Source organism: Epinephelus fuscoguttatus, linkage group LG1 (assembly GCF_011397635.1).
Source record: "Epinephelus fuscoguttatus linkage group LG1, E.fuscoguttatus.final_Chr_v1".
NCBI classification, from domain to species: Eukaryota; Metazoa; Chordata; class Actinopteri; order Perciformes; family Serranidae; genus Epinephelus; species Epinephelus fuscoguttatus.
The window spans coordinates 28,423,913-28,442,261 of record NC_064752.1 but is presented as its reverse complement, the minus strand read 5'-3'; the positions used below and the strand labels follow the sequence as shown (position 1 = coordinate 28,442,261).

General features: G+C 39.2%; 2 protein-coding genes across 3 annotated transcripts; one reads left to right on the top strand and one right to left on the bottom strand.

Annotated features, from left to right (window-relative positions):
• Positions 1-5,164: 5,164 nt before the first annotated feature.
• On the top strand, positions 5,165-12,358 carry tatdn2 (TatD DNase domain containing 2). Of its 2 annotated transcripts, XM_049579218.1 has the most exons (8): positions 5,165-5,408; positions 7,843-8,154; positions 8,324-8,902; positions 9,193-10,206; positions 10,375-10,502; positions 11,482-11,665; positions 11,800-11,952; positions 12,047-12,358. In XM_049579218.1, the coding sequence occupies exons 2-7, from the start codon at positions 7,855-7,857 to the stop codon at positions 11,938-11,940; spliced, it is 2,346 nt and encodes a 781-aa protein (XP_049435175.1). In that variant the 5' UTR covers positions 5,165-5,408; positions 7,843-7,854; the 3' UTR covers positions 11,941-11,952; positions 12,047-12,358. The 2 variants fall into 2 exon arrangements, with proteins under 2 accessions (XP_049435175.1, XP_049435165.1); XM_049579208.1 differs by having other exon boundaries at positions 11,800-12,357.
• Positions 12,359-14,555: 2,197 nt separating this feature from the next.
• ghrl (ghrelin/obestatin prepropeptide) lies at positions 14,556-17,607 on the bottom strand. Its single transcript, XM_049579274.1, has 4 exons — positions 17,270-17,607; positions 15,933-15,998; positions 15,735-15,849; positions 14,556-15,617 (listed from the first exon to the last, which is right to left on the bottom strand). Exons 1-4 carry the CDS (start codon positions 17,381-17,383, stop codon positions 15,604-15,606), a joined length of 309 nt encoding a protein of 102 aa, XP_049435231.1. The 5' UTR covers positions 17,384-17,607; the 3' UTR covers positions 14,556-15,603.
• Between the last annotated feature and the right edge of the window lie 742 nt (positions 17,608-18,349).

The window sequence follows — 18,349 nt, the reverse complement described above, 5'->3', positions numbered from 1 at the left end:
TTGCAAGTCTGACGAAATTACAAAACCACTTATTTTGCGTGTTGAATACAAAGTACATATCCAATAGTGTCTTTTTGACAACATACAAGACACTATTAATTACAATTGTACAGTTTACAAGTGTATTTAATGAATGGGACTGCTGATTTATGATGTAGGAATATTCAGTGCTGTCAAGCATAAACTGATTTTAAAGGAACAGTTCACTCCAGAATCAAAAATACATATTTTTCCTCTTACCTGTAGTGCTGTTTATCAGTCTAGATTGTTTTGGTGTGAGCTGCAGAGTGTTGGAGATATCAGCTGTAGAGATGTCTGCCTTCTCTCCAATATAATGGAACTAGATGGCACTCAGCTTGTGGTGCTCAAAGCGCCAAAAAATACATTTGAAAAACTCAACAACGATGTCTCTTTCCAGAAATCATGACCCAGTCACACAAGATAATCCACAGACCTTGTTGTGAGCAGTTTCATGTAGGAACTTTTCTTTCTATGGAACTGCATCCACCAACTGTATCACCACACAGAAGGAAGTGATGGATGAGAGACTCGTGAAAGCCCAAGATATAAACAATGGCTTCCTCCTTGGCTGAGCTGTGACGTTAGCTAGCTCAGTGGTGCTAGGTGAGCTGGCAGTAGATGCACGCTTCCTTCTGCGTGGTGATTCAGTTGACGGGGTAGTTCGATAAAGGAAATAGTTCGACATGAAACTGCTCACAACAAGGTCTGTGGATTATCTTGAGTAATCGGGTCATGATTTCTGGAAAGAGATGTTGTTGAGTTTATCAGATGTTTTTAATTTATTTATTTTTATTTTTATGTATGTATTTATTTGTTTTTTGCACTTTGAGCACCACAGGCCGAGTGCCATCTAGTTCCATTATATTCGAGAGAAGGCAGACATCTCTACAGCCACTATTTCCAACACTTGGCAACTCACACCAAAACAATTCAGACTGATAAATAGCACTACAGACAAGAGGGAAATTAGGTATTTCTTATTTTGAGGTTAAGTGTTCCTTTAATGAAATGTCATTATTCTTAATTATGTCAGTGGTGGAAAAAGGTTTCACCTGCAATATATCAAGTCTGGTAAGAGCTGAATAACTTCACACAACTGACACTTGTTTAACCTGACTGTATAAACTCACAGACTCACACGAGGATGTCCAGTCCAAGTCACATGTCAAAATCTGGAATTATAACCTGCTCCAGTTTAGCACAGCGGGGGTACTGTTGCCAAACATGTTGCTAAGCAACAAAGTAACACAACCCATCTTTGTGTGTGTGTGAGTGGTGGTGAGCTGGCCGCGGTTATATCAGGAACATGCAGGCAGGGGAAAAGAAAAAATCATGGGACTCGAGCCGTTTCAGGAGAGAGAAGTAAGTACCTTGATCACTGTCGAGAGCTCTCTCTGTGTCTCTCACACATGTGCAGTATTTGTTTTGCAGCAGTGTTGTGCGTGACGTCACTTTGTTGGATAGCGGGAATAGATGGTAACTAATATTCATCATCCTTCAATTTTCTTCACCAGCATGACATTTTGGACAAGGAGTCACCCAGTTGTGTTCCCACATCTCCAGACAGACCACTGGAGCAAAATGAAAACAATGGTAAGAACAACAGAAACAAAACACCCTCTACTAACAGAATGATTAAAAACAAAAGCATACATCTACTTTGTATTCTTGTGATACTATGCACAGTTATTCCCACCTAGGTTCCAGTTTATTTTGCATCAGTCCCAGCTGCCTTGTTGAAGGACACAGGTTTGTAAAAATGACCATGGAAAGTAATAAGGAGAGCACTTTGCACAGTACAGAAGGAGCAGAGACTCCTTGTGTATTTTACAAAGGAAAATGTGCCTAATTTGGCTTTATTACATGTCCTAGTGTGTGAATCACATGAAGGCGCCCTGAATACTACTGCCAGCAGCAGCCTGTTACCTCATCTTACACTGGAAGAAACTGCAGTTAATGATCCTGTTCCCTCCATGGTGCAAGCATACAGTAGGTCTCACGTTAAGGACAGCTGTTTTAAGGAACAGTGTGCAAGATTTAAAGAGATTTAGTGGCATCCAGCAGCGAGGATTGCAGATTGCATCCCGCTGAACCTTCTCCGGGTTACAATTCCATTAGTATTCGTTGTTGAGAAGGTTTTTACTGGGAGCTGAATTATCTCTTTCTCTCTTAAACAAATGGGCCGGTGGATTTAAACTGGTAAAAATACAGAATAAAGCAGTTTCACATTAAAAATCAGTGCTTCTCCGATGCTGTTTGGCATGCCAGAGATGGCTGCTAGCCCAGCACCTGTTAATCTGTGCTCACCTTTTTTCTCTGATAATTTAAGATCCAGATGTTCAGAGAGGCAGAGGTCTCCTCCTCTCCAAAACAAATGGACCCAGTGATTTAAACTATCATAAACACTGAATAAAGTAGCTTCAGGTTAAACAATCTGTGTTTTTCGACTCTGCTCATCACAAAAGGGCTACTAACTATGATGGCCGAAAACACCAATGGCCCTATTTAGAATTAGTGTTCGGTTTGTTTATTCTGGGCTACTGACAGGGGGGGCGCAACATGGCAATCTATGTGGATGAGGATCTGCTCCATATGTGGATATAAATGGCTCATTCTATAATGAAAACACAATTCTTATTTCAGTTGATTATACACTTTAAGAAAACATTTTACATTATATTCCATTTCTGCCAATATATACCCTAAATCCTACACACTGGACCTTTAAATATCATTCTTTTTATTAATTGTTTCCCTGATGTTTCACTTTTAATTTAAATATCTTTTTTTCTGTAGGTGTGCATCAAAACACACCAAAGACGTCACCTCAAAACATGCCCCAGTTCAGGAATGAGTTCAATGACCGTGCCAGGAGGGGCTTCTGCTACTGGGTCATCGAAAAGAAGGCCCCAGCATGTGAGCACTGATCCAGATGTCACCTATACATGAAGTATCAGCTTGGTGTGACATTTACATGCACATGCAACATCCCTATAAATCTTTCTTTACTAATCCCGCTGTTCAGACTTCCCACTGCTCACACCTTTACAGTTTTTATTCAAAGACAACCAAGTAGCTTTTATTGTCTTTGGTGAATGTTTGTGTGCAGCAGGTCAAACTTTTATGTTTTATGTTGGTGTATTATATTAAAGTGGATTTAGTGAACCGATAATCAATATTATCTGTATTTCATAGATGGAATGTAAACACTTCTAAATGCCTGACACAAGCAGCATTTCTAAGAAGGTATCTTGTATTTTAGAATAACTAAACAGATGAATGATTTTTTTTATTAATGTGTCCAGGTAACAGTTATTCCCAGCCTACACGGGCTTATAGGACACCAGAAAAACAAAACAAGCCAGGACCAGAGTCAAACATGCATATTTAGAAGGAAGAAAATAGAGCAAAGCAACATCACACATAATTGTACCCAGCCCATGTCTCCTTGAACTGCTGGAATAGGAGCAAATCTACGAACCCACAGAAAACATTGTACAGCTCTATTCTGTAAAGTTTAAGCAGGTTTAGATTATTTTAAGCCCCATAACCCTGCAACATGATTCAGTATAGGGAGACACATGCATCATAGAGTTGGGTATATGTAAAATAATTGATCCTAAAGCTCTCTCAGCAGACAAGTGAACAAGAAGCCCAAACGAGACCTCATAAGTCATACATTCATCAAGACAGAAACCTAAATATTTATATGAGCTAACATACTGATGTCAGTTTACATTACTGATGCATTTCCATTCCTCCCTAACAGGTAAAGGATACGGCATTGGTGCCTACAAGACGTCTCTGGGATTACCCAAAGTCTAACAAAATGTGTTACTGTTTAGGAGTTTCGTAACTGTAACTGTTATAATTGGTTGAACTCACTTCCAACTATATGATTTCACTCAGAAGATATAGTTAATCCTCTATCATTTTACCAGAGTGTGTCCACACTTTTAAAGCTGTTAAGATGCCCTATTCACCTGAAGAATTATTTGCCTTTCAGTGGAAATGCTGTTAATTTTAAGTATTAAACTTGGGCATAAAAAAACTGCTGTGACTGGAATAATGTTTCAGCTTCAGGTAGTGTGTTTAATTACTTCACCTGAATATTGTTTGTTAAATTAAAAAAAAAAAAAAACTATGCTAAAATAAAGTGCAGGTTTTGGCACAGGGGCATGATGATCACTGTTTTAATACAATTTGTGCATATCTATTAAGGAAATTTAAATGTACTGAGCCAAGGCCATAGCCATGGAGTCAACACTGGGGGGACCAAATCTGCCGTCAGGTCTAGGGGTCTCCCTCCAGAAAAGATTTCACAATTTAAAAACAAATTTCCTACTCTATTATAGTATTTATCATAAGCAAGTAGGCTAGAGCTATATAGCATATGCAATAAATGAAAGCTACTGCTGTCTATATAAGCTACACATGCAGCGCAACATAAACGACTGACACTTTACTCAGACTTCACATGGGGTGGTATCTGACACACCTATATAATGTTGTAAAGGCATTAATGTTAGTTAAATATGCCTGTGAGCTGTTGTACTGTTGTACTGGGGCACGGCGACAAAAACCTCATGCAGAACTGCAGTACACTGTCAGACTAATAATGATAATAATGGCAACTTGTTACATTTATTTATTTTTTATTATATTTTTGTCAATACATTGGGGTGAAGTAGGGAGGAGGTTGAGTTGAGGCATGTTTAGCAGCATATAATTACTACTTTGTGTTGAGTACACCTCTTTTGTTGGCTATAGCCTACTATAACTGTTCAGCATTAAATACTTTATTACTTACCTTTAAAAGCAGGCTTAATGTCTTTATTTTGATTTTTTTTTATAATCAGGATTGTCTCAAAATCTGTATGGGCTGCACAATATATTTTAATTTATTCACTATTTGAATTATTTTTTCCTGTTGAAGGTTAAATGTATGAAAAACATTGAATAAATTGCTATATAAATGAATACATCTGCCTTGTCGAACCTTAAGTGGGCATGGATGTCTGCAGACACTATTCTGAGCACCTAAACTTCCCAGCAGAGACACCCACCTGTTGTCATGGTGCTTCCCGCTCATTGGTCAAATCTCACTGATCTCGCGAGATGTACGCAAATGCGGTCGCTTGTTCTCGTTAAACGTTATGGCCGACAAACGGCGCCAAACAGAACTTTGACACCATCGAGCGGTTCATTTAAACACAACTTTTTAATTCAATCCAATATGTCAATGAAACGTTGTCATATTTTGTTTTTGCTCACAAAAGTCGGCAAGAAAACGTGTAACGTTAAGCTACCGAGTGGCGGATAAAGTGACATCTTATTTTGACTTCCTGCTCTGTCCCTGCCATTTCTACTTTGCCGAGCCTGAGAAGGTAATTTACCTAGCAACTTTTCAACTTAACCTTAACCTCATTAAATGAATTTAGCTAGCAGTGTAGCTAACTGCCTATATGTATGATAAAGAAGTGTAAGATCATAACAAAAATGGCAGTGGCTTTTGTGCGCATTTGAGCCGCAGTTTGAATTCAGCGAGTGAAAACAGTTAGCTAACTGTAAATGCTAGTTATCTAACTGTTAATTGGCTAAAGTGAGTGTGCTAGCTAACTCGAAGTTTTGGCGTCTTCTCTACCGCGGTCAGGTTTGACTATAATATAAAGCTGCACAATAACCAAACCACTTTTGTTACTGTTAAACTCGGCAAAAACATTAGCACCTAAAATTCATCTGACACAGCTACAGGTTTATGTTAGCTAACTTGTTAGCTATGTCATAAAGTGGTGGTTGTAATGTGTGGCACAGCCAGATCATTTAAAGGGAAGTTTTAGGAGTTTAAGTATTGGTATTTCACGAGTTTATAAAAAAAGTTTTTAAAACTTCTTTTAAAATGTGTATTTTAATGGTTTTGTTTGTTTTTGTTGGTTAAAATCATGGTGTAACAAACTCTGGTACAGTGGGTGGCGGCATGCACCTCTGAAGGTGGTAATGTTAATAGATCGAAGACCAATGAAGAAGAATGGCTGCTGCTACGCATGGCACAGTGTTGAGGGTTTCTTGTAGTACATACATGTATATACTAAACTTGCCTTGCCCAGGGGGCCCTTTTGCAAAGTAATAGGATGTCAGAGGCCTGTTAATAAACAAACATTTATAATATTTTTCAGTACCTACTATAAAACCTGTGCTTGCTGCCCACACTCATCTTTGACATGAGGCAAATGTAGTTGCAGCAGCCCAGCATAGGTCAGGTGTGCGCAGGGGCGTTTTTAGGATTTAGTAATCCAGGCACTTTTCTTAAATAAACAACCTCTATTTTATTTTTTTATGTACTCTGGCACCTCAATTACACTCACAGCACAAAAAATAAAAAATAATTCAGTTTATTGTCATTGTGAATTAGAAAATGGTTGGCTGGCCACCCAACATTCTACCGGGGCCAAATACCATAAATTGATTAATAATAATGATAATTATATTTATTTGTATAGCACTTATCTAAACAAGGTTACAAAGTGCATAAAAATGAGACAACAAAACAATACAATATTGATGTAAGAGGTCGGGAAAATAGTGTGTGTACATAGTGTGGCAATCACAGAACAAAGGAGATAAAACACAAAAGATACAAGTAGTCATTAAAAGGGAAAGCTTTCCTTTTAAAAAACTGTTTTAAGCAATTATGTGTTAGCCAGCCTAATCCCCTCAAGCAGAGAATTCCAGATCTTCGGGGCCCTGATGGCAAAAGCCCATTTGCCTTTAGTTACCAGACTTGATCTAGGGATGACTAATGAGGGTAGGCTTGAGGATCTCATGTCACAACTAGGATCATAGGCAGTAAGAAGCTCAGCTATATAACTGAGGGCAAAACCCTGTTGAGCTTTAAAAGTTATTAAAAGAATTCTAAAACCAATTCAGAAGTAAACTGGCAACCAGTGGGGGAGGCGAGAATTAGAGTGATATGTGACCTAGGATTTCTCCCAGTAAAAATACAAGCCGCAGCATTCTGTACTGGCTGCTGTAGTACTTTATTTGAAGTGGAGGTAGGCCACCCTGGCCAGATTATCTTGCTTGGGGCAAGGATAAGCATGATCTTTTAGTCATATTATGTATATCTGGAAACTATAATTTGACACAAGGCTCCTCTTCAAGGCAGGGTCTCAAGATCAGGTTATAACGAAAAATCAAGGCAGCTGATATTGTGCTCTAGTGATATATTTTACCAGACAAAGCCGTCCCTAGCTCAGTCACTTGCTTTGCCGAGGTGGTAGCCCAGCCTTGAGGCCTCCTCACCTGAAACAAAAACCACCTCTCCCAGCATCCTAAAAAACTGATACACCCTCATGGATATAATAATGACATTAACTTTATTTGAATAGCACTTTTATAGACATAGTGAAAAAATGCTTTATTAAAGGACATGAGAGATGATAATAAAAGTATATGGTAAAAATGAAAACCAGATAAATAAAATAATAAAAAATAATCCCAGTCAGTTAAAGCCAGTTTTACAATGTCTGTTTTTAGCAGATTTTCACAAGAAAATATTTAATTCAAGAATTAGAAAAATAACTTACAGGGAGAAATGTATTTTTCACACAGCACGCTACATGGTTTATTTAATGAGCATGGCCATTGTTAAATTGATCACAAGACATTGGCATATCTTCTTATTGTAGGAAAAATGAATACTCTTGTATTTACTTGACTTTTCGAACAGTGATGCCTTCATGTTTTCACTTTGTTGCCCGCATGATGTACTAGATGGTCACTCAAACAGATCATTCCTTCTCTACCTGTGCATTGGATTAGAAATCTTCCGACATGGACAGCAACAGAAAGAAGTTTGTGTTTAAGTGGATACGAACTGCAGCTACCCCACCTGCACATCCTCAGGAGAGGGATGCTGGGTCAGGCACATCCTCTCGCTGGAATATGTCGCCATATGAAGATTCAGATTCTGTGCCTCTCAGTGACTCTCCAGGACCTGACGGTCTTGGAGCACTGAGTCTGGACACTCCCAAGAGAAAAGCAGTGGAACTCGGTGAAAGCATGCCCTCTTCAGGCAAACGTAAGCTGAGAAAGCTTTCCAGGAGAAATAATGAACATTTCAAGACTTCAGAAGTAAGTCTTTACTATAAGTCTTGCTCTACCCATCTTTTAATGGTCTAAATATAATGTTCCTTTTTTAAATGAAAGTTAGAGTCTCAAATGTGCTATTTCATTCATTATGTTAAGTTCTTGTTTAAAAAAAAAAGCTGATTTATTTGTCTGTTTGCACCATAACTATCAGGAGAAACATATGGACGAATCACCCAGGCAGCTGGAATCTACAGAGAGCCAGCAAGTGTCCTCACCTTCACCTCAAACTTTCGGCATGAAAAAAAAAGAGAGGACACCTGAAGAGGTATCAAAGGCTATCTGCAGGAGGGCACTGATCGCAGCCATTGGTAGCACAAGCACTACAGATATCCACAGGACTAGCCTGTCTTTGTCTTCACCAGTGAGGACTGAAGCACCTAGTCCAGTGGCACTTGACAGAGCGGTCACAAATTTCAAATGTTCCTCAATCAAACCTGAGAATAAATCTGAAGATAACAGCACTGCCCAGGAAGAACAGTGGGACAACAGCACAGTTCAGGAAGGACAGTGGGACAACCGCATGGTCCAGGAAGGACAGTGGGACAACCGCACTGTCCAGGAGGAACAGTGGGACAACAGCACAGTCCAGGAGGAACGGTGGGACAACAGCACTGCCCGGGAAGAACACTGGGACAACAGCACTATTCGGGAAGACCAGCAGTCCTCCCTCCAGATGTTTGAGGACACTGAAGGCCAAGTTGAGGACTCGAGGCTCAAAACAGACAGAAGAGTAAGTTAACTAACCCCCAAAAAGCTTATCTTTTCTTGTAGGCTTGTTTACTTATATATAATTTCAAATGTTTTAGTTGCCGAGTTACAATTTTCGTAGAAATTGTAATTTCTGCATTTCGTTTTTACTGGGGAAAAAAAATACAAAAAAATGATGATATGATTTTTTTTTAAATTGTGCAGCCCTAATTGAGACCATAAAATAATCATCAAGCCACTGAGTATCAAAAGCTACTGGGAGATGTTATTTTTATATTTTTTTACTATATGTTTATCTTTTTTTTTTTTCAGTGTGTTGTGCTAAAAGGAGAAGATTCGCCCAAGAGTTTTATAGCTCCAGACCCCGTGTTTGTAGAAACAACCTCTCAAGACAAGTTATTTGCTACAGAAAATGGACCAGAAGCCAAGGACTGTGACTTGTCTTTCCCTGAACTGGAGTATATCCCAGAGTCTCCATCTTGTTTCATGACTCCTCAGAGTGGCTCTTTTGACAGCCAACAATGGAGGAGTCCTTCAGTGAGTACGCAGGAAGCTACAACTTCCTCTTCTACCTTTTTATACACTACTGAAACCACTGGGTCTGCCCAGGCAGCTGCTGAGGACCTGGAGATGTCTTTCTCACTGCCACAGAGGACAGTTTTTGTCTCAGCCAAGCAACCCCACCCATCAAACACGGCCCCTTCAAAGGCATCCAGGGCTGAGACTGGAAGTTTCCACTCGCCCAACATTAGGGCGCATTTAACGGATCCCTTTGCTCTGCCACTACACTCAAACAGAAAAGCACTGAACCCTCACATGAACTCCAGAACATCAAGCAGGCGGTCAGATGTTGTCTCCTCCATGCGTCACCCCTCCCACCCCTTTACTCACGGTGGCACTCCTAAAAGAAGATTATCCCAGGGGGCAGAGCCTATGTGGACCAGTTATCCCAAACAGGACAGTCAGGTTGGCTTCATAGACTCCCACTGCCACATAGACATGCTCTATGGCAAGCTTGGCTTCTGCGGGACGTTCAAAAGCTTTCAAAGGAAGTACCAAAGCAGCTTCCCTCCAGAGTTCAGAGGCTGTATCGCCAACTTTTGCAACCCGAGGCTCATGATGAAGGAGGCCCTGTGGGAAGGTTTGCTGGCTGAAGACATGGTGTGGGGGGCATTTGGCTGCCACCCCCACTTTGCCAAGTACTACACAAGTGTCCATGAACGCAATATACTGATGGCCATGCAGCATCCAAAAGCTGTGGCATTTGGCGAGATTGGCCTGGACTACTCCCACAAAAACTCCACTGACACCCCCAAGCAAAAAGAGGTACGGTCTACGTCGATGTGGTCTGCGTCAGCTGTAACTTTGTAGTCCAGTAACTGTATATCTTAAACTAGAGAGGCCTTTATTGTTAAATATATCGCATGGAGTGGAGTGATAATATTGTAAAATAATAATGTATGGTGTGGTCTGCATTTTTTTCCCTGCTTGAAGGTGTTGGAGCGTCAGCTGCGTTTGGCTGTGGGCATGAAGAAGCCTCTGGTGATCCACTGTAGGGATGCAGATGATGACCTGCTAGAAATCATGAAGAAGTGTATCCCAAGGGATTACAAAATTCACAGGTGTGATCCTATGAATGATTATTCTCATTTTACATCACTATGAAATATTAACACAAGGAAATGTTACCTCCCTTCTGACTGGTTTATAATCCTTAAGATACTTATGAAATCAAACCCATTTTTGATGCTGTTGAAGGTTGGTGTTTTTCTGCAGTAGCTGTCTAATATATTCAGATTCAGTAATTATCTTTCTGTATAGTAGTTTTCATTGTTGGTGGAAGAGTTCACTGTTCCTTCACTTAATTCAGATTGCCTATTTATGCATGAGGGATTGACAGAATCAATATCAGCCTATGTGCATGCTATATTTAGAATATTTTCACAGCTTTACCTTGCCGTCAGACAGCCCCTTCCGACAGGGAACTGAAGCTGTTATATATGGTCTCTTTAAAGCCACCGGACTCCTTTTGACAAAAACAATAATTTTACCCCGGAGAACACAAGATTGATGGTCTTCAGCTGCGTCGATCGGTTAATTTGTTTGTGTTATTGTGTTCTGCAAGGTGAAATGACTGTTTTTGTCAAAAGAGGCTGGTGGCTATGAAGAGAGGTTATATGGATGTACACCTTCAGTTAGAGTATGTTTGGCTGCTGCCCTCGTCCCCAGCAGTAAATTGCATACTTTTGCCTGTTTCTCAAACTGGGGGCATGATTTACTGTGGATAAAACACTGACTATGGGTAAGTACCTCATACAACCCCACATCAAAAAATCCAAAATATCCCTTTCAACTGCCGAAATATGGGAGGCTATTACACACTGAAGCAGTTTCACAGAAAACAAAATGTCTCTGTGGTTAGCGCTGACCACGATCGTTCAGTCATCAAAAAAATATTTGTCAGTGGATTATTTTATGTTTTCTCATTGTGGCCAAATCAACTAATCTAAAAATATTGAAGAATATAACTTTAAGGAGTTTCAAAGAGTTAATTGCATTTAATCTGTGTGTATTCTTTCTTTATACGCATATGGTTTCCAGGCACTGTTTCACAAACAGTTATCCAGTGATTGAGCCCTTCCTGACAGAGTTCCCCAACTTGTATGTGGGTTTCACAGCCCTCATCACCTACCACAAGGCCACCGAGGCCCGAGATGCTGTCCGCCGCATCCCTCTCGATCGCATTGTGTTGGAGACAGATGCACCATATTTCCTGCCAAGACAGGTACGTTTAAATTGAGGCCTAAGAACACGAGCACTGCTCTAATCTCATGAATAACTTTAAGTATAACAAATTACACAGCTAAGTGTATTGTACTTACAGTTGATACATGCTCATGATAAGTGTGTCTCACTCAGGTGAAGAAAGATGTCTGCCAGTTTTCACACCCTGGAATGGGCATCCACACGCTGCGTGAGCTGAGCCTGCTGAAGGGGAAAGACATGGCCACAGTGCTCACCGCCATCCGAAACAACACCAGTCAACTCTACGGTATATGATCTTCAGAGATGGTGGGTAAAAATCGCAAAAAAAAAAGAGGTGACAGAATCAAAGGTTTTGGAGCTGGTTTGTGACTTTAACATTTTATGTGGCTTTTTGTTTTAGATTTATCAGTCCTCCATGTAGAGCTGTAGGAATATGGAGGAGTGGTCTTGTTTTATCTGAAAGACTCAGAAATAAAAGGCAAAATAAAGCAATGACCGAAAGTAAAATGGCCCGTCTGATAGAGATACTCTGCATTATTGTTTATCTGATCATATTTCATTTCATTGTTCATCAAAGAAATTAATTCCTGAGCATTTTTGGTTTTAAGTTCTTGTTGTTTTTGCTGTGTTGACATAATTTGACATCCCTTGTTTGTTATAATTTGTTTGGATGTCCGTCTTGTCCAGCCACTGTGGAATTTAGTTTGGTTTAACACAGTGGAGATGTATTAAAAATCTTTAATCCTACTTTTTTCTTCTACAGGTATGGTTTTGTTTTTGTTCATCAGTGCACATAAGAGCATATTATGATGAAAAATAGAGTAAAATGTTGTCTGTAATACAGAGTAAATGAGCAAAGCTGATTGAAGAAACAAAGTGGCTGCCAGAGTAGTCCATTAGCTTTCTTTGATAACACCATGTTTGTCACACACGTTTGCTTGAGTGCTTTTTGTTTTGTGAATCATCAGCCTGGCCCACTTGTTACATTTCCTGGTCTCCCAACAATCCCAGCCAAGGCCAAGATTAATGGTAGCTGAATAGATGTGTCTCTTGTATATCAAAGTTTGACAAGAGGGATGTGTTAAGATACATACATTTCCCTCTCAGCCAAGTTCCTAATGACAGCCTCATTTCCAGGAGTTTCAGATTCTCTCCAGAATGTAGGTCAGAGCACATCATGTCCACAGTTGCGTTTCTGTGTTTATTGAAAGCTACAAGGTGGAAAGCAGGACTCGCACGAGCACTAGAGCAGTGTGTGCTTTGCTGTGTTTGACCCAGTTCTTCAGATTGAACAGGAAGTTTTCAACCTTGTTCTGGGAGTGGGTAATTTGAATAGAACAAAGACATTTAGGCTTGTATGAAGTTAGTGACCCTAAAAAACTTAGAAGCTGTCAAACCAGCACTAAGCAAAATTCGAGACTGGACCTTTTGTTATGGGCAGAGTTATTTGTATTTTCACGTCCATTTCTACGCAGTGGTGCAAATTATTTAGGATGTGAATGAGTGGTCCCTGCAGATTTTAAGCCTCAACGCTGGCGAGTGCTGAGACTGGAGCATTATGTTTTCGGGTTGTCCGTACGTCCCATTCTTGTTAACGCGATATCCCAGAAACAAGTTGAGGGAATTTCTTCAAATTTGGCATGAAGGTCAAGAATTCATATGCTAATTTAGTGGTTCCTACAGTAGCTCTAAGACTTTTAAATGCCACTGGGAATAATATTTAAGATCAATTTTACAATGACCAAAATTAAAAAACAACTTAAAAACAAAACGTGAACTGAAACCATTAACTTAGGGTTAGGGACAATTTTTGCCTAAATCTTTATTGTAACATAAAACATGATTTTTTTTTTTTTTTTGTTAGTCTATCTGACAGAGGCGGGCTCTGGGCAGGCGTAACATGATGAAGATAGTGCTGCGCTGTAGGCGTCAAAGTAAACAGCCAAGATGGCAGCTGCCGAAGGATCGCATCCATTCAGTTTCGCTTTGGAAGAAATGCTAAGCCAACTAAACTTATCTTTTTCCTTGAGAGAGGAACAGAAGGCTGCCCTAGAAGCCTTTGTTTCCAGGAAGGACGTCTTTGCTGTTTTGCCAACGGGATGCGGCAAAAGCATAATATGTCAGTTAGCCCCACTGTTCGGCAAACAAATGGGGCTTAGTGCAGTGAATACGTCACCTTGTTTTTTGCTCTGATTGGCTATTGTGACATCACAATGTTCTGCAAAAACACTTGGTGTCATTATTATTTCAGGTTGTCCGTGTCATTCGCATTCTTGCGAACTTGATATTTCAGAAATGGCTCGAGGGGATTTATGCCAGTCCAGCAAAACTGTCCTGTACTCAACGATAAACTGATTAGAGTTTGGTGGTTGTGGGTCAAAGGTCAAGTAGGGTCAAGGGATAATCTTCTACACGTCTTTGGCCAAATCACAAGAATTCATACACAAACACATACAGTAATTCTAGTTCACCATTATTCAGCGCCATAACTCTAAACGAAGACAGCATGTTTCTCTGGAAATTATTCATTGGAATCAGACATGTCAGTATAGTGATAACATCCATTTCACCAAACAATACACATAATACCTTTTATTAAAGTAATTACTTCATATATTATACGAGTCTGGACCTGACATGAGTGTAAACTGCAATTTGACCAGTTGGTGGAGGAATACAACTGCAAAGTGTTCACACTATTTTTTTTTTCATTGGTAAGCAGAATACGGAGGTGTATCACAACACTAATTAAAGGAGGAAATAACATAGCCCTGCCAATTTCCCCACCCCTTGTCTATTCCTCAATTTCACCCACAAATCTGACCTTCATTTTTTCTTTTTTAATACTTAATAAAGATGAGACAATGACAGAGAAGATTAGTTGATGCTTTATTTCTACAAACGTGTGGGTCTACGAATATGAATAAGAACAATAGAGAATAGCTGTTTACTGCCGAATAACATTAGATCATTACACAGGTACGCATATAAGTGACTCATCTGCTGACAGTTTTAAAAACGAACAGATTAAAACTGTCAGACTTCTGAGTGTCATTTGACGAGAGGCGTTCATGTGACTACAGTTTTACCCTTTTGAGAGAGGAGGTTCAATATTAACCTTAAAGGGAAACTACGCCTGTTTTCAAAATACATATACATATTCTTGTGGTTTAAGACAATCCAGTAATATAAGTAAACATGATCAGCTCTCTCCCAAATCTAAAATCCAGAGTGCTAAAACTCAGATTTGTGATGTGTAATATTAAGTCTGGAGCTACTCCATCAACAATGAATTGCAAAAGATGTTTTAGATAACAGTGAGACCACTCAGAGGAATGTTCTGAGGATATGGGTACATTTGATTACTGAGACACTACAATAGAATAAAGCTCATATAGGTATAAAAAAAGGAAAGAAATATTCTGTGGGCCATAAAATCAGTCTTTCATTCATTATCTGTGGAGCTGCTCCAGACTTTATACTTAATGACATCACAAGTTTGAGACTTACCTCTCTGGTTTCTGGCTCTGAGAGACAATAACTCATGTTCAATATTGATTGAACTTTCCTAGGCCATGAAAATAATGTAGGTGATGTTCCCTTTTAAGAACAGTAGGTTAATAACTCAGGCTCCATATATAACCACAGTCATCTTCTATCCCCATTTATGTTTTGTTAAACTCAATTTTCAACCATATTTTCACCAGCTAGGCTCCATATTAAGGTCATGTGGTGACAGCCGACTTGTAATGACTCTTACATCCGACATTTCTCTAAGATTTAGTGGTACAGACTATTCAAATAGCAATGTTAGAGCTAAAAGAAATACATTATGCTTTAAAATAAATGAGATTAGCATGTCTACAGGTGAACTGGTTAATGATCACTATCTAATAAAGTTCAAACAGGAAGGCACTGAGATGGCAAATTTGAACTTCTTGTCCATGATCTTCATAGTTATGATGGTCTCTCTGAAACAAGATGAAACATTATCTTTAAAAATAACCTAAAAAACCCCCACTAAGTTACGTTATTTCACCATAGGAAAAAAAATGTGTTAATGTATAAACCAGAGGAATTAGGCACACCTGCTGCAGGCTCTGTGTTTCCCAGCAGGCGCTGAATGATCTCCTGCAGCGCTGCACCGTACTCCTCAAAGTCCTCCTCTCTCAGGGTGAAGCCGATTTCAAAGGGGGCACTAATCTGCTTAGAGGAGAGGAAGATGATAAAGTCAGAGAGATGATTTCTGTTGCTGTGGTGGAGTCATGAGTGTGATTTCCACTCACTGTGATGTGGTTGTCCTCAGGCTCCTCCATGACTTGGCGGCCGACTCTGGAAGGCTTCCCTTTGTTCTGTGGTTGATCCAGAACAGAGAAATCTTACGATAGTAACCAGTCCAGTTATATATTAGTGTATATATAAGTTCAAATGCAGTCAAAGAGATCAACCCACATAAAGTACGGATATATGAAGTCACTGCTGTGCTAACTATGATCGCAGTATCCACACAGCCCGTAATTCATCTCTTGTGATCTGTCAATTTTTGAAATTTCCATGACGATTGGAAAAATGTCTGCAGACTGACCACTTACATTCAGATGCCAAAGGGGATCCACACAGGGCCATCATCAGCACAACCATCATAACTAACACTGCTTAAATTTAGATATTGAACATGGTGCTCAGTGGGATTGCAGGAGTTTAGAAAACCTTGTCTTCCAAGGATCGAGACAGAGAGAGATTACTTGTAAAATATTGATACATGATTTGACAACACAAGGAAAACAAACACTACGTTATGCTGAAAGTCATGATGACGTCATGTTAAGAACAGCAGGGTGTAAAGGCGGTGGTGGAAGAAGGTCGAAGAAGTATACTTTTGATCCTCGGGGGGAAAATAGGATGTGTTACTTACAGTTGCTCATATACTTTATATTTGCATAGAGATATTATAAGAAAATAGACAAAGAAGTGTGTAAGAATAGATGTGTTAGCTGCAATGTATTTATTTTGGGTAGTTAAATATGGAGCAATGAGTCATATTCTATAAGATCATTATATGTTCATAGTGTCGCTTCCCTATGAACTACATATCTCTAGAGAGTCGGCTTTTTATGGTGTCGGAAAAGCAGCCCAGTTTTCAGCTTTGTGACGATGTCTTTTCCAGCTGATCCAAGAGGGATTTTAAAGAGTTTATTTAGTTTAAGAAGGAGGAGAATTTTCTCATCAATAAAGGAACACTGGGTAGGAAAGGTATAAAAATGGTAATCTTAAAGGCAACTAAATCTGTCAGACAAATGTAGTGCAGTAAAAAGTACATTTGCCTGTGAGAAGTAGTAGATGTGAAGTATAAAGTTGCATAAAAGGGAAATGCTCAAAGTACAAGTACCTTGAATTTGTACTTAAGAACTGCACTTGAGTAAATATACTTTACATAACCGTGTAAAGGAAACTGCTTTGTTAGTTTTTCTGAGTGGCAAAACAGATGCACATTTACATCTACAGGTTTAGATAAAGGGAGAATTAACTTTTCTTGGTTTACATTATTTTTTCAATATGCACATAACCAGGCAAAGAATTAATCCAAATATCTTTAACGGCTGTCAGAAAAAAAGCATCTTACCTGAGGTTTTTGTGAAGGGCTGAGGAAGCTGGAGCCCGCGCTGGTTGACTTACACCACAAGGTCAGAGAACACAACAGGAAGAACAGCAAACAAGTACTTCTTTTTAAAAACATGATGGAATAAAAATCTCAATATGATGAAGCAATCTGATGTGTAAATCTGCTAATCTTAATGTGATACAGACAACGACTTTAGTTCTCTTTCCCTCAAAATGTTTGGGACCTAATGTCTTCACACCTTTTTATACCATTGATCTGCTTTCATGTTGGTTTTAAATTCATTAGATATAATAGCAACAGGTATTTGTGCTTCATATCTTGGTAGCATTGGACTGTTCAAATGTTTAAATTGATAACAAAGTGGGCATTTCTCTGTTATAGCCTGATAGACCTGTTCATCATCTTATCTGTTCGCTAGGGTGATGTAGGTAATATTGTCGCTGTCATAGAGATACAGATAAATGGGGCTGATTAATTCTATTAGGTGTGCCCACAGAAACATGCCAATATTGAGCTATCATCACTGGGACAAATGCAATACACATGGAAATGATTACAAATAGTGTTTACTCAAGAAGAGCTTTATATCAACACAGGTAACAATCACACTGAGAACCTTTTTAATGTGTCTTCAGTGCATCAAATTGAGAAATCTGTTGTCATGTATATTTGATAAGATTATGTGGTGAAACCTTTCAACAGATCATGCTACCAACTTTCAAAACCAAACCAAAAGAGCATTCTGGGAATAAAAGCCCTTTGTAAGTAATTTTTCAGAATTTGTCATATCTGTGAAGTTGTGATGTTTTATAACTTCATTAAATGGGCCTTGTAGAATCTTAAAGTACAAAAACCTTAATGGGTTGTCTGTGTCAATCTGGAAGATGAAAAGCTCACACAGTTAAATCAGATGGATTTTAAATTACAGGCTTATGAGTGTAACTAAAGCAGAACTACAACAGGCTGTGAGGAGTGTGATACAGTTACTCGGAAACAAGAGAAAATCTTTAACGGTGTATATTGTGTTTTTATGAAAAAGATTTTAGAACTTACGTAACTTCTTCCTAATGCACAGAGCTG